At 48.0% G+C, this 15085-nt stretch overlaps 2 protein-coding genes across 13 annotated transcripts in view; one reads left to right on the top strand and one right to left on the bottom strand.

Moving 5' to 3' along the window:
• Positions 1 to 15085, top strand: part of Ralgps1 (Ral GEF with PH domain and SH3 binding motif 1) — a 244145-nt gene that overhangs the window by 128022 nt on the left and 101038 nt on the right. The gene's annotated exons all lie outside the window — the stretch shown is intronic.
• The window catches only part of Angptl2 (angiopoietin like 2), a 31979-nt gene continuing 18524 nt past the window's right edge, over positions 1631 to 15085 (bottom strand). The window contains exons 3-5 of the mRNA XM_031369907.1: positions 7040 to 7233; positions 5492 to 5762; positions 1631 to 3284 (exon numbers count right to left, since the gene is read on the bottom strand). Of these exons, the coding sequence (XP_031225767.1) occupies positions 3085 to 3284; positions 5492 to 5762; positions 7040 to 7233 (665 nt within the window). The 3' untranslated portion in view covers positions 1631 to 3084. The remainder of the gene's footprint in view (positions 3285 to 5491; positions 5763 to 7039; positions 7234 to 15085) is intronic.

The raw sequence follows: 15085 nt of genomic DNA, 5'->3' as shown, positions 1-15085 counted from the left end.
GCCTCCCCTCCGCCTCAGGAGAACAGGCTGTGCTTCCATCTCTGCAAACTTCACTCCTTGTCTTTTCACACACCCACCATATGATTTGAGTAAGACTTGGCTTGGGGACTAGGGAGATGTCCCAGTGAATAAGAGGAGTTGCTGTGAAAGCAGGAGGACCTGAGTTCAAATCCCTAGTACCCACATAAAAGCTAAGCATGGCAACAAGTGCCTATAACCCCAGTGCTGGGGGTCGGAGACAGGCAGATCCCAGGAGCTCACTGGCTAGTTAACCTAACAGGGAGCTTCAGTAGACGAAGGCACTTTGAGTTTTCCCCTGACTTCTTCATACATAACATATATACGTATACATACACCACACACATCATGTGTGCATACACACATACACGTGCACACATACAAACTGGGATGTGAGTGCTGGGGTGAGGCTTGGGAGAAATAGTTGGTGTCAGTTTCATTTGGATCTCAGATGCTTTGGGGTGGGCGGTGGAGAGGGCTGCTTCACACTTCTCAGCCTGGTTTTCCTGGTTTGGCCCCAAGGCCAGGGATCTGGAGGGATGACCCTTATTTTCCTCAGCCTGTTTCCTCACCCCAACTCCAGATATGTGGGAGGTGTGACTGGTGTCTTCACCAAGGTTGAGACATTGTCATCAGGCAGTGTCCAGCTTCCACCCCAACAATTACAGGAGATGGGAACAAGTTAAGAATTTGTGTACCTGCTAGGCAGTTTCTGTTGGATCATTTCTGGTCCACTCCAAGGCCCACTCTAGCTTTCCAAAAACACTTGACCACAACCTAGCCTACCTTGGAGGAGCATCCCGTGGCGGTTAAGGATGGCCACGTAAGCCATGGTACCTGAGCCACTTTTTAGTTCTGTCCACAAACCAGAAGATGATATTTCTATCCTTCATTTAGGGCAATGCCCTTGTTCTTACTGGTGTGGCATGTGACGTGTGGTTTTTTTTTTCTTTTTTTTTCTTTTTTTCTATCAGCCATTTATGATATCTAAGTCGGTCTTAAATGTTATCATGTTTTCTGCCATGTGCTTATACCTTCTGAATCTGAGTTTGGCTATGGTATGAATATTAATTCTGTATTTGGAGTTAACATACATAGTAATGCACAGCTCAGAGGCCTTTCTTGTTTGACATCAGTCTTGGTCATTTTTGCCCCCGATTTCTTCCTTTATGGCTTTAGGGCTTCCCATCATGCCTAGAATTTCCCTCCTTAGTCTGTTTTACAAGGAGACAGTTCTGGCAGGCAGTGTGGGAGCCTGTTGCCTGCACTAGTCTTAAAGAAGGGTTGGCCTAGATGATAGAGTAGCTTTGGCCAGGGGAGGACTGGGAAAGGAAAGGCCTGAGCCATAGTTGGGTACGCAGGAACAGCTCTGAGGAACTCCCCTGGTGGTAACTGCCTGGCCTATGAGGAGTTGCTTGGGCATTTGAGACTTAAGCCAGAAATTGAAGCTTTGCTGCAGAGCCACACTAGCTAGAGGTTCCCTGGTGTGGGGACCTAATGGGGCAGGTAGGAGGGTGTGGTCTTGATGGCCTTATATGTGTTAGATGCCGCATTTTTTGCTTTTACTAACAAGAAGCCCCAGGAAGGCGTTTTAGAAAAGCAACACACAGTGCGGGCATATCCACACAACACTGATGGCTTTTATTGCAGATTTGTGTCATTACAAGTATAGTCTGTCTGGCAATATATTTTAAAAAAACATAAACAAAACCTCCCTTTTTTATATACACAGAACATGCTACATGGTACACTGGGAGAAATGCTGAGGTAACAGGGCAGTGCACCCAGATGTGGACAGTACCAAATGCCCCACACCTCACACACCGGCACACCCACCCACTGGGAGGGTCTCACCTTCTTGACTTATCTGTTGCCCCTGGCATGGCAGTCATCTGGTAACTCTAAGCAGGCCTCAGGAAGCCACCCTGCTGCAGTGCCCTTGAGGGTATTGCAACTCATGGAAAGTCAAGTTTTTCTTTCTGTGGCCTCATCTTCTGAGGAGATGTAGCTTGGTGAAGATTGTTCCCCATGAGCACAGGACCTCAAATCTGCAGCTGTCTGGAAGTCCCAACCTATTGGCAGTGACTTCTCTCCAATGGGGTGTCTCTGGCAAAGCAGGGTACTGTTTGTGTAGAGGTTAAAATTCTGTGGAGGCTAAAGTGTGAATGGAAGGTGCAAAACTGAATACAGGTCTCTGCCTTTGCCACTGTGGCTTTTGGCCTGGCCTTCCCTTTCTCAGCCAGAACCTGAGCCCAGACTGTTTCCTGCCCAGAGGCCAATGAATTGTACCAGAAATAAAGCTCTGTGTGGCAGAAAAGGAAAGGCTAGGGGAGAAGGGACAAGAGGACCCTTGACTTCCAGTGAACAGCCAGAGACTAAGGCACAGGAAGTCCAGGCTGAGGGGTAACTGGATGGGGCGATGCTGGGCCATCCTGAGGGAAAAGTACAACAGTGGAAAGGGAGGTGGTTGATCACGTGCCAAAAGGCGTTCAAAGAGAGAAGGCCAGGAACCCCTATGTGAGAGATGAGCTTGCAGACATTCTGGGAAAGATCCAGGCAATACCAAGGACTAGTTTTTGAAATCAGGGCTACAATGCCTGTTCTGTTCTTAGACAATGAGACATACATTGTCTTAAGCGCAAAGCTGTGGTGCTGGAGTTAGCACCCAAGAACTGAGCAGGAAAAGTTAAATATACGTGGAAACCCATATGTGTATCTAGACATCCCACATGTGATGTGTGTCTAAGAGCATACACCTGGTGGCTCGTGTGCATGTCTGTCTTATCTGGCGGTATTGTCAGTTGTGTCTTTCTTTATTAAAGGGGCTTAACTGTTTGGAAGACTCTGCAGTTCTATCCTGTCCTGGAATACAAGGGGCTGCTGGGTGTAAAAGAAGGCAGGAAGGACAGAGAACACCATTCATTTCCATCATTTGACAGAGCCACATTGGAAAGCAGAGTCCAGCACTCTGTTCTCCAGTCTGCGATGGGCCAGCGAAGAGCTGTGCTGAGGTCACACAGCTGGGATGGCCTCTGGCAGTGGTGTTAGTGGCCAGGCAGGGAGAGCTTAGTGGAAGGTGTTGGGGTTGGGCCGAATCATCATCACCACCTTCTTGAGAGAGTAAGATCCTCCTCGGAACTCAGCCCAGTAGACCCCATCCTGGTATCGGCTCCGGTAATGGCCCCCACGGTACCAGACCCCATTGAGGTTGGAGTGAGCACAGGCATTATACCACCATCCTCCCTTCTGATAGTGGGCACAGTTTCCTGTAGGAGAGAATGGTGTCAGGAGTGTTTAGAAGGAAGTGGGTTTGCCCTGACCATGGTGTGTGTATGCTCAGGGTCTTTGCAGAGCCCTCACTCAGTAGGAGGCCTGCCTTTGCAGCTTAGCTTTATGATGAGCTGATGGTAGGTTACAGATAGGCGGCTTAGCCTCTCCCAGTCTCTGTGTTCTCGACAGTAAAAGGACAGAAATAATGCCCACCACACAGGACTGCTGTGAGGAGAAGTAAGGGCCATGCTTAGCCTTGGCCTGGGTTCCACTCAGAGGTGGAAATGGACGTGACTGCTGTGGGCTGGGGAAAGGGAGAGCTGCTCTCTCTGGCAGTTTTTAAGAGTTGAAAGGGCTGGAAAAGATTCCTTTAGAATGATGAGGGAAGTGTTTAAGATGAAATGCCCTTCTTGGCCTCCCCAGCCTGAATTCCATCCAGATAACTTTTTGTGTTATTTTGTAAAAGAGGAATATTTCCATGAAACCCTTGGCATTATCACATCGTACTGCATTCTACTGCCAAGGACAAGCAGTTCAATAAGAAGTGTGGGCAAGGTGGAGGCAGGCATGCAGGGGCATGGTACCCCACAGAGAGGGGACAAGAAGAGCCCAATCACCTGGACTTAGTTGGGGTCTGGTCCTAAGAGGCACCCCTTCCTCAAGGAAGAGCTGTCTCCATGGAAGTCATGGGAGGAAGGGCGAGGAGGTCGCAGGCAGCTTTTGGCTTTCAGCTTTCAGCTTTCAGCTGTGGGCCTTGACGCCAGCCATCCCGTATTTCCCAGAGTTTTTCTTGGGACTTCTGCTAGGGCCATGTCCTCACCCTACTAGGACCAAGTGGCAGTACTGCATTGGGCAGACAGGGAGAGCCTCCAGCAGCCTCCCTATGCAGGGTATACCCTGGCCCCAGCCCTGTGTACTGCTGAACCCTGTCTGACAGTTTCCTTACCCTGTGATAGCTTTCAAGGACAAGCTATAGCACCACGGCGGACCGAACGTGCTCTAGTGCCACAGCGCCACATCAGGCACATGAAGGCCATCCTTCTGCCTCTTCTGAAAGCTTTTGTAGTTTTGGCTCAGAGGACTGCCCCACCCCCACCCCCATACATACACACACTACAGAGCAATGGCTGTTTTTCTGTGGCCCTCATAGCAGAGTTAGTTCAGTGACAAATGGACAGCTAGATTTCTGTGGTATGAGGACAGGCAGGTCCTGTTCCACCTGACCCTGGAAGTTATGCAAACTATCCACTAGAATGTGCCTTGGGGAACTGGGATGAGTTTCCTCTGACTTAGTATCAGGGATTACTTGAAGCACAAGCTGTTTCTGAGACAGTCTCCAGAGCTCACTCCTCAAAGGCACAAGGTCTACGTTCAGACCAGAGCATGGTGGGTGGCTAGGCAGGATGGACTAGGCCTGCCTAGGAAATAGAAAAAGACTCAGTCCAGAGGTAGTGTCAGCCTCTGGAGCCCTGGGCCTTGCTAATTAGCCAACCTACAGTGCTTCTGGGCCTCACAGAATGTTCCTGGGTGATAGGCTTCAAAACCATGTGCTGGAGGACAGGCTTGTGGGTGCTAATGCTTAGGACCGAGCCTACGTGTTCATCTTGGATTTTTCTGTATTCTTCTTTGTTTCATGCTTAACCAGGACCTGGTTTTGAGGATCTAATAGGGACAAATGATTTCTCCACTACTTGGTTTCCTCTTAGTGGCTTTCTTACAGTATTGCATTCACATTACAGGTAGCAAGTAAGAGAGTCCCATGCAGATTCCTTATTGCACGCTGCGCCCTAACCAGACACTAAGGCAAATGCTCTCATATGGTTCCCTGACCTAGGAGGCATTGTCCTTACTTCTGGATTCAAGAGTGTGCAGCATGCTGCAGATGCATGGCTGAGGAGATGGGGCTAGCCTTGGAGTATGGAACGCATGACACAGACTCCGTGGACTGTGAACATGTGTTCTCAGAATCGAGAAGCCTGAAACATGAGTGCCTTGGGGCAGCCCTCATCTGTGAGATCTGTGTACCTCTACTTACATTTTTGTAAGTGTTACTTGTCTGAGGGAAGTGGGCAGAAGAAAGGGACTTGGTAAAGCTGCTTGACACAATAGCATCTTCTTGCTCCAGGTCGTGGAGTCAGGGCCTCTAATGTTGGTGGATCTCTCATCCCTGTTGAACACCTAGGACTGGTTCTGTGTTTCTTACCTGTGTAGACATCATGGTCCCTGTCCAGGGTGGTGAACTGTTTGCCGTTGTGCCAGGTAAAGGAGTCACCTGCATTGCCATGGTAACGCCCCAGCCGCAATTTATAGTACTCGCTTTCTGGCTCCAGTCGGAAGCTAGCATACTCTGCAAAGACCTTGCGGCCAGACCAGTCCTCCATGGTTACAAGCAATTTGTAGTTGCCTTGGTTTGTCAGCCAGTAGATGTTCTCCAGACCCAGCCAGTATTCGCCGTCGATGTTCCCAAACCCTTGCTGGGGAAGACCCAGGAGAGCATGAGTGAGAAGTCTATCTCAGGAATAGGCAGAGCATAAGGCAGGCCTGGGCTCCAGCCCTGCTACCTGTGTATGAGGCTCTGTGTCTGGGTGAGTCACTGAGCGTTTGTAACTGTCAGTCATGTGCCACCCACACATCTGACAAGCACACCTTTTCCCTACCATTATGTGAGCCTGTTTTTTGTTTTTGCCTGAGGATTCTGTAACTTCTCATAGGAGCCTGGCACCCAGAAGGTATGCAGCTGGCATTGCTTAGACAAGAGCCATTGCCTCTCCCATGCCTCGGTTGCCTTTTCTGGAGATGGGTTATGTATGAGAGTTCTACGTAAGCTCTAGCATAGACGACCACAGCTAAGAATTATGATAGGCATGTGACATCCACCTGGCCCTTCTAGGTTTGAAACTCAGTAATTTTGTTACTCATTTGATATGTGCTTTGGGGTATTAGTGGAGCAGTGGCCCCCAAAGTCTTTGAAGTGGTTTTTAGAGCCTCCATAGGATATGTGAACTCTTGCTGTGCTGTACCATCTCCTTGACAGAATGGAGGAGTGCAAGGAGAACCTCAAGGCTAGGCTTCAGAGGAGGGATAAGGAGGGGTTACACAGGCTCCTCTGGGCAAGCCAGGATGGAGGAGACTGGAGAAGCCATAGCAGGATTCCACACAGAGGCATCAGGGCTGATGGGAGCCCTCAGCTGCTGTTGCTGCTTTACCACACTGTGGCTGTAAGCCATGCACAGGGTACTCTACCTTCTCACCTGTAAGGTGACTTTGTAGCAATACCTTCCTCAGGGGCATATTCAATATTTACAGTACCTGACACAGGACATGTATCCATTGACTTGAGCTGATCATGCCATCCTTACTGTCTCCTTTTGGTTCAGAGGAGGGTAGGAGGTGTGGGGAATCCCTTGCACTTGACTTAGAAGGAGAAGCATTCAGTATCCTGGGAACTGGGAGGCCCAGAGAATGGATCTTGTAGTCAGGGCCCATTTATTGTCAGAGTTCCCTACACATGGCTTTTAGGGAGCTTCCCAGGCCCTGGAGCCTTGCTCCTTCCCCTCTGGACCTCAAGAGCAGATCCACCTTATAGAGGCCCTGGTTGGGAGTAAGATGCTGTCTCTATATGTCCTCTCCTGAACAGCAGACAAGGAGAGGCCTGGCCTTACCACTCAAATAGCTTTGTAGAAATGGTCCTGTCCTTGTCCATCCTGTGCAGTCACCTTGCAGGCAATGCATACAGGCCCAGTGGTCTCACCTTATAGGTCTCCCAGTTCCTGAAGAAGTTGACAGAGCCATCCAGGCGCCTCTGGATAACAGTCCAGCCCCCAGGGTCGTGTCTCTGGTCACACCACACCTGCATAAGGCGGTTGGTATTCTCAGGTTTCACCAGGTAGATGGAGCTGGTGCTGTGACCATCCTCCAGGGCCTGCAGGCAATCTCTCCATGGACCTGTAGACACAATATGTGTATGTTACAACTGTCTGCCACCAGGCTACACCATAGCTATACTATAGACAGGCATACACTCCAACAGAGAGCTAAGGAACACATATTGAAGGGGCAGATCTTTATATTTAACCTTGAGAAGTCATCTACTATAAAAGCAAGAGCCCAGACCAAGAATCAGGAGGCCTGGACTCCAAGCTCCACTTCTGCTCTCCCTCCCTCACATGTTCACGTTTCCTCATGGGAACGGTTCTTCACGACTCCTCGCCCCTGCTTTCTTTGTTTGTAGATGAGTCATTGTTTTTCTCATTCAGAGCTGTTAGATTACAGGTCATTTGGGTGGATATTCTTAGAGTGATTTTAAAAAAAAATTATTTATGGGCAGGAGAGATGGCTCAGTGGTTAAAAGCACTGGCTGCTCTTCTGAAGGTTCTGAGTTCAAATCCCAGCAACTACATGGTGGCTCACAACCATCAGTAATGAGATCTGATGCCCTCTTCTGGGGTGTCTGAAGACAGGGACACTGTACTTATCTATAATAATAAACAAATCTTTAAAAAATGATTTATTTATTTATTTTATGTAATGAGTACACTGTCACTGTCTTCAGACACCCCAGAAGAGGGCATTGGATCCCATTACAGATGGTTGTGAGCCAGCACATGGTCGCTGGGAATTGAACTCAGGATCTCTGGAAGAGCAGTCAGTGCTCTTAATCTCTGAGCCATCTCTCTGACCCATCGTGATTTTTAAAGAGGTCATTCCCATTGGTGCACTGAAATGTGTGCCTGCTGACTGTCACCATACTCTTCAGTGTTATGTGGGCTCAGTACTATGTTTTGCCAATCCAATCTGTGGCTCTCCTTAGCAAGTGACACCAAAATCATTCTAGGAGCCTGTAGATATTGTGTGTCCTTCAGCCCCTGACCATGGCTTCTGTCCTCCAGTGATGTCCTATGTTTTGAAATTACTCACACTACAAGAAGGTACACGCTTGAGTTATCAAATCTAGTCAAGCTGGGGTCTTCCTCAGTGATGGGAGGAAACTTCTGGAAGTTTTCAAGACCTACCTAGTATAATACATAGTTTAAAATAATCATTATACTTTGCTGCGTGCTTTTCAGAACATCTTTCAGACTGAGAATGGTTAAGATGAAATGTGCTAGGACATGTGAATTGCTTCCTACTCTGTGTGTTCGTTCTATAACTATTCAATAACTATTCAATTGATGGCTGTAGTGATGCACACCTGTCATCCTAGCACTTGGGAGGTGGTGGCAGAAGGATAAGGAGTTCAAGGTCAGCCTCTGCCACAAAGTGAGTTACAGGCCAACCTTAATAATGAGATCCTGTCTCAGGAAACAAACAAACAAAAAAAAAAACAATAAAGCCAGCAATCATTGAGTCCCACTTCCTAAAGGCTGCCCCTGGCCGCAGAACTCAGGGCAGTGTTGGCGGTCTCCGGTGGCCACAGATCTCTGAGCAGTATAGGCTGTGTCTGGTGGCCACAGAACCCTGGGCAGTGTTGGTGGTCTCTGGTGGCCACAGAACCCTGGGCAGTGTAGGCTGTCTCTGGTGGCCACAGAACCCCAGGCAGTGTAGGCTGTGTCTGGTGGCCAGACTTCAGTAGGGTTCTGGTGACTCCCTTTCTCTTTCTCCATGGGTGGAGAGGTAGCCCTTGGTGGTGGGTTCACCCAGCCTTTCCTGCAAAATCCCAGCTTTGTAGCTCCCTAGAGGCACTTGAGTTCAGCTAGCCTATTGTGTTGGCTAAAGCTTAGATTTGGGAACCTTCTTGGACCCTGCAAACAGTGTGGAGAGCCTGTTGGGAACAGGAACTTTCTGCTTCTTTTGTCAGTCTCTGTGCAAGTTCAGCTGGATGCTGACAGTCAGTACACTTCTTTCTTCAGTCTCTAGGGACTTTTTACACCCTGCCTTTTCTCTGCACTCAGGATAAGCAGATTGCCCAAGTGCCCAGCCTGTACAGAATGTATGGCACACAAGTCTTTCCTTCCTTCCTTCCTTCCTTCCTTCCTTCCTTCCTTCCTTCCTTCCCTTCTTCCCTCCCTCCTCCTTCCCTCCCTTTCTCTCTTCTTCCTCCCCTTCTTCCTTCCCTCCCTCTTCTCCTTTACTCTCTGATGCTACTTCCTGCTTTTGCTCTCCCCCAGTTTCTGTCCTGGGGAAGAGGAGGCGAGACCTCCAGGAGGAACATTTAAAAAGGAGAAAAAGGTTTTCGTTATTTTTGGCCCAAGCTCCAGGGACTGAGACAGAGAATGAGAGTCTGTCCCTGACAGCTGGAGCAGAGCGCCGGTGGCGTGGGAGGCCTCCCAGCTTTCCACCAGGTCAGCAGGACAGGGAGGCACTTAGTGAGAACACTGAGCTAGAAGGAAGAAGGCACGGCAGATAACAGAATAACACCTACCAAAACCAGAAGCCAGGTCTTCCTGCACAGCCACCCAGCTCCTAGGGGTGGCTACATGCAGACGCTGTTCTTGAAGGGTGTACAATATAGGTAGGGTTTGGAGGCCACTGGAAAGTGACAGGTTGGTCTCATAGCTACCAATCTGTGCTGCCTTCCACGGTTCAGCTTTGCCTCTGGCATTCTTGAAAATGGGCTTTAAACTTTGTTTTAATTTTAATTTAATTTTGTTTTATTTTATTTTTTTGGTTTTTTTGAGACAAGATTTCTCTGTATAGCCCTGGCTGTCCTGGAACTCACTCTGTAGACCAGGCTGGCCTTGAACTCAGAAATCCGCCTGACTCTGCCTCCCAAGTGCTGGGATTAAAGGCATGAGCCACCACTGCCTGGCCTTAATTTTATTTTTTAAGATAAGTATTTTAGAATGATTTGAGGTCTTTAGTAGTAAAATATTTTAAGTAGTAATAACTTATAGTAAGGCCTGGGAGATGGCTCAGGAGGTAAAGAGCTTGTTGTGCAGTGTGAGGCCCTGATTCAGTCCCCAGAACCACTGCAAAGCATTGTGACAGCATGCACCTGAGATCTCAGTGCCCCTACAGCAAGATGGGAGATGGAGATAGGAGAAGCACCTCAAGCTTGTGGAACAGCTAGCCTGGCATCCACAGTGATACACAAGAGACACCTGTCTCCAGCAGTGTGTTAGCATGCCATCTGACTACCACGTGTAAATACATACAAATATCACACACAGCACATACAATATGTACAAAACAAATATCACACATATACATACACATGTTTACAATAAATAATTTATTGAAAGAAAAATGCAGGCTTATACATATTTTGGACATGCTTCAGAAGGTAAGTAGACTCTGGAGGCCTGGGTAAGAACACCTCACTCTAACAAAGGCCTGTCTGGAGAAGGAGTAGTGAGAGCTTGGCCTTGGACTCTACGCATGGCTTTTGCTATGGCCCAGCCTGTTGCAGGCCTTGCCTGTTTACACTGCTTATTCTTTCCATGCTTCTGGTAGGTAGCTGTAATAGCCTCATTTACAGATGAGCAAATCAGAACCCAGAGACCTTAGGGGACACCCCAAGGCTACATGACCTCAAATGATCTGTTTAGGAGTGTGTTCACTCTGATTCACCGTTCTTTCTCCCTAGCCAGTGTGGCCTTGAGAACAGAGGCCTGGCTCTGATCTTAGCATACTGATGACTATATCTATCAGGTTGTTAAACCCCTTTATTTTTGTCTTTGTTGATAATTTGGGTTTTGCCTTGTCTTATTTGTCCCCCTACGTTTACTTTGTCTTTTGCCTATTTTAGTATTTTATGATGTTGAAGTTTCCTTTGTGTATATATGGCCAGTCTGGTCATTGTGTCAGGCCTTCTAGAATTGTGGAGTAGTTTGAAATGTTGTAGAAGCATTTATGTTTTCTGCTTTTCACGCACCCTGCAGTTTGTACAACACTCAGGCCATCAGCTTCGTTAAATAGCTGAGGCTCTCTCGGAAGCCTCACAGATCGCCACACTCAAACACACCCCCTTTACTTTCTTAACGTAAGTGAGACGCAAAATTATCAGCATAAACAGCAAGTGAAAGTTAGTTCAAATTATAGATTGCATTGATAACATAGTACCAACACCCTGCTCTGATGAGAAACCTTTGTGTAACAGGGATGGGGCAGCGACCAATCTGTGCGGCATATAAGTAATGCAATGAGAATTCAACACTGCAGCATATAAATAACAAGGGGCCAAATCTGTTAGCATTACCCTTGGATAATGTCACAAAGTGCTAAGCAGAGAATTCAATTTTTGGTAAAGAGTCTGGGGCTGGAGTAGTATGTGGTTGGAGAAAGACTACTGATACTGTGTTGGAGGCACTGGTGTCAAATCTTGGTGACTTTTCTTACTCACAGTGTGACTCTAGGCAGGTACCTGCCTCAGTTTTACTGCTGTGACACAGGGAAAGAATATTAGCCATCCTGTGGATCTCAGGTCAGGGGCTAGATAAAGTCTTTTTCCCCTTAGACACAAGCTTGATATGTTGGAAGTGGGTCAACCCCTTCCTTAAGATACACATGCTGCTTGCTCTTGAATTTTCAAAACTAAGTATATATTATAATACACACACACACACACACACACACACACATGCACACACACACGCGGACACATGCAGGTGTGCATATGTATGTGTGTCTATGTATCTGTGTCTGTGTCTATTAATAAGTATTTTCCACTAGGCACACTTTAGAAGTCAGAGTCAGTGGAGGCTACAGAGCTGCACTGCAGTAGAAAATGAGAATCTTTTTTGTTAAGTATAGCTGAGTGTTCACAGCGCAGTGGGCGCAGCATCTTCTGGCACAGAGCGAGTGCGCAGTGGTGTTTGCCTTGGCTCTCCTTCTGAGAGGTTGCTCTGCCTGCAGCACCAGGCCAACACTAACTGGGCGGCACCCAGGCTCACCTCTATAAAGACCATATTTACACCATAGTCAGCATGTTCCACATGAAGGGCAGTGCGGCTACCATGGCAAGCAGATCTATGTGGTTCCCTAGAGAGAGGCAGCAGTGCAGGAAAAGCACAGGATTGAGGATGAGGGTGGGGGAGGGATGCTGGCCACCTGAGACACAAGATTTGCAGGCCTTAGGCCTTGGTACCCAGGGATCAGCCCAGGGAATTTTGAAATTATTTGCCTGGAATAACTCAATTAACTTATGGTTGGCTCTGGTTTCTCAGCAGTCCCCCAGGGTCCACTTCCTGATCTCCTCTGGCGTTCCTGATGGAGACATCACAGGTACAAGGCACACAGCCACCAGGGAGTACTTCATTGGTTGTCTTCCTCATAAAGGCAAGTTGAGGCTGGCAGCCAGGCTAGACTCAAGTGTACTGTTATCCTCTCTGTAACCTGAGGATGACCAGCCTCGGCTGGATTGACCCAGGCCCTGTAGCTGCAGCCCCGGTCCTGATCAGGCAGAGGGCAGCACCTATACCAGCACACTCCAAGGGTGAGTTAAGAAGCAGAGAGCTTGCAGAGCTGGCCAGCAGGTGATGGCTCCTCTCCTAAGCCTCTGAGCCTCAGGACTGGTGGCCTTAGGCTGAATTGAGGACCCTGGGACCTGTGGTAATATCCTTGGACGTATTCCTGAGAGGGCTTTAGTCTTCCTGTCTCCTTGTGTGTGATTTTCAGTTCTCATTGATGGTCTATGTCCATGAAGTCTCTTTGTCAACAGAAATGACTAGATATTAAAATTGGATCTGGAATGTCCTACCCAAATGTACCCATTTAATGGCAGGGCAAATGTACTTCGTAGGTGTGAGACCTACCCTGGCCAGTGGCAGGCCCCTGGGTGTCCTGAACAGTTCAGCAGGCCTAAAGTCAGACCCTGGAAAGGACATGAGGGACAATTTTATCTGATAATTCTCGAATCTCACTTTTCAATAAGCTTGGCAAAATTATCGTCCATGTCAGTGAAGCAGTGTACAAGCAGTGGCCTGACTGCAGGGTTAGTTTGCAGGTCGTCAAGTGTTGGCAGTGTGTGCTTTGTCTCTTCCTTGCAGTGGAGGTGCACACGAACTTATTCTGTCCTCAGCATTGAGGCCTTGGGCAGAGAGCTTGGAGGGGTTCATTAAAGTGTTTGAAACCTAAAACAAAATCTCACTGGTTCTCAGATTTGAAAAGAAAACTACAAAATAAAAATGTTATTAGCCCGTGGTTAAATTTCTACCAAGTGTATCAGCCATGCATTGGACTCACTGATTGGTAACTTACACCTCTGTAAAAGGTGTTATTACTTTTGAAAACAATTTGTAGGTTAGATTTTTCCCACTTCCCAAGAATTCCTGAGCATGCCTGATGTTTGCTGAGAAATCAGAGCCAACCATGAATTAATTGAGTTACTGCTGGCCAAATAATTTCAAAAGCAGAAGTATTCAACCCCTTTCAAAATTGTTACAGTAAAAATTATATTGGCTGTGTGAGGCGAGAGTTCTTGAGTGCATCTGATACAGCTCCAGGTCTCCCAAGAGCTCTTAGGGCCCATGAAGGGCTTGCAGGGGCCCCAGCCTGCCTGTTTGACCTCAAAATAAATAATACTGCTCTACTGAAAAGTTCAGTGTTAGTTGCAGGCTGAGAAGCATGTGCCCACTCAGGTTTCCAGCAGGCAGCTGGGTAAGGAGAGATGGGAGTTTTAAATGGCTTAGGAAAGGGGTGGGGCTAGGGGTGGAGCTCTGTGCCAGACCTCTTGCTTGTCATTCTCTGGGCCCTGGGTTCAACCACCAACACAACATCATAGGGGACAAAAGAGAGAGAAAGAGAACAATGTTTAGGCTAGCAGGGTTCTGGAAGCCTTTCTGTGTAGAGCTAAGCAGCCCTCTGTGCTCTGGGGTTGGGGTTGAGCCTGCCTTCCCTGGTGTTGCTGTTGGTAGCCTCCGCGGCTACCTGGGTGAGGTAGGCATTGATTGGATGAAGGGCTCACAGTTGAGTGCAGACACACCACGGAAGAATTGATTAGACCCAGGACTCTTCAGTCCACAAATGCTGAACAAGTGGCTAGTGGTCCTGTGGTCAGCTAGTCTATGGACACTTTTAGAGGAAGGGGGCAGCTTCATTGGCTCTTCCTTAAGGAGCCTCTGTTGGCTTTTCCTGTCACCTTTTTATCTCTCACATGTTCACAAGGTTCTCTTTATCCTCTGTTCTGCCATTTTACCCTGGGGCTGGACCGCAAGCCACTTGGTATGTAATTTGTGGCATTTTGGCCTTTTTCTCTGTCTGAAACAGGACATTTGCCTAGCAGTGAACCTTGTCTTTATGGTTTCCTGACAGTTGCTGACCATAGCTGAGAGCAGATTTGCAGGACCTTAGCTCTGCAGGGCTTTGTTACCTCTAGGAAGCCTTTCCCATCCCCAAAAGACTTCTTCATCCTGCCTAGGCTTCCTAAAAGCCTTTGTATATATTTCTGTTGGAGTATAGCATGGGCATGTGCTCCACATCTCAGAGAGCCTGTCACCAGGTAACCAGACATCTGCCTCCTAGGCCATTTCATCTTTTCCTCAGAGCCCCTGAGTCAAAGGCAGCTTAGGCTCAGAGGTCTGGGACTGGAGCTGACAGCTGACTCTGGCACCAGACTCCTCCTTCCATTATCTTGTTACCACATGGTCAGAGTTGTTTGAGATCTGTCCCCCAGTAGATGACAGTGGGCTCCTATGGGAGCAGGCACTTCTTAGGACAGTGAGTCTGTGTTAAGCAGACAGGTAAAACTCTTTCCCTGGTTCACCTGCCACCACCTGTCCATCTTCACAAGAATGTAGTAAGCTATATCTCTTTCAGCTTAAGAACCTGAAAAACAGCCGGGTGTGGTGGCGCATGCCTTTAATCCCAGCACTTGGGAAGCAGAGGCAGGTGGATTTCTGAGTTCGAGGCTAGCCTGGTC

Source organism: Mastomys coucha, unplaced genomic scaffold, assembly GCF_008632895.1.
Source record: "Mastomys coucha isolate ucsf_1 unplaced genomic scaffold, UCSF_Mcou_1 pScaffold15, whole genome shotgun sequence".
Lineage (NCBI taxonomy): Eukaryota > Metazoa > Chordata > Mammalia > Rodentia > Muridae > Mastomys > Mastomys coucha.
Note: the sequence above shows the minus strand (reverse complement) of the source record. Positions and strands in the feature narration are given on the sequence as shown.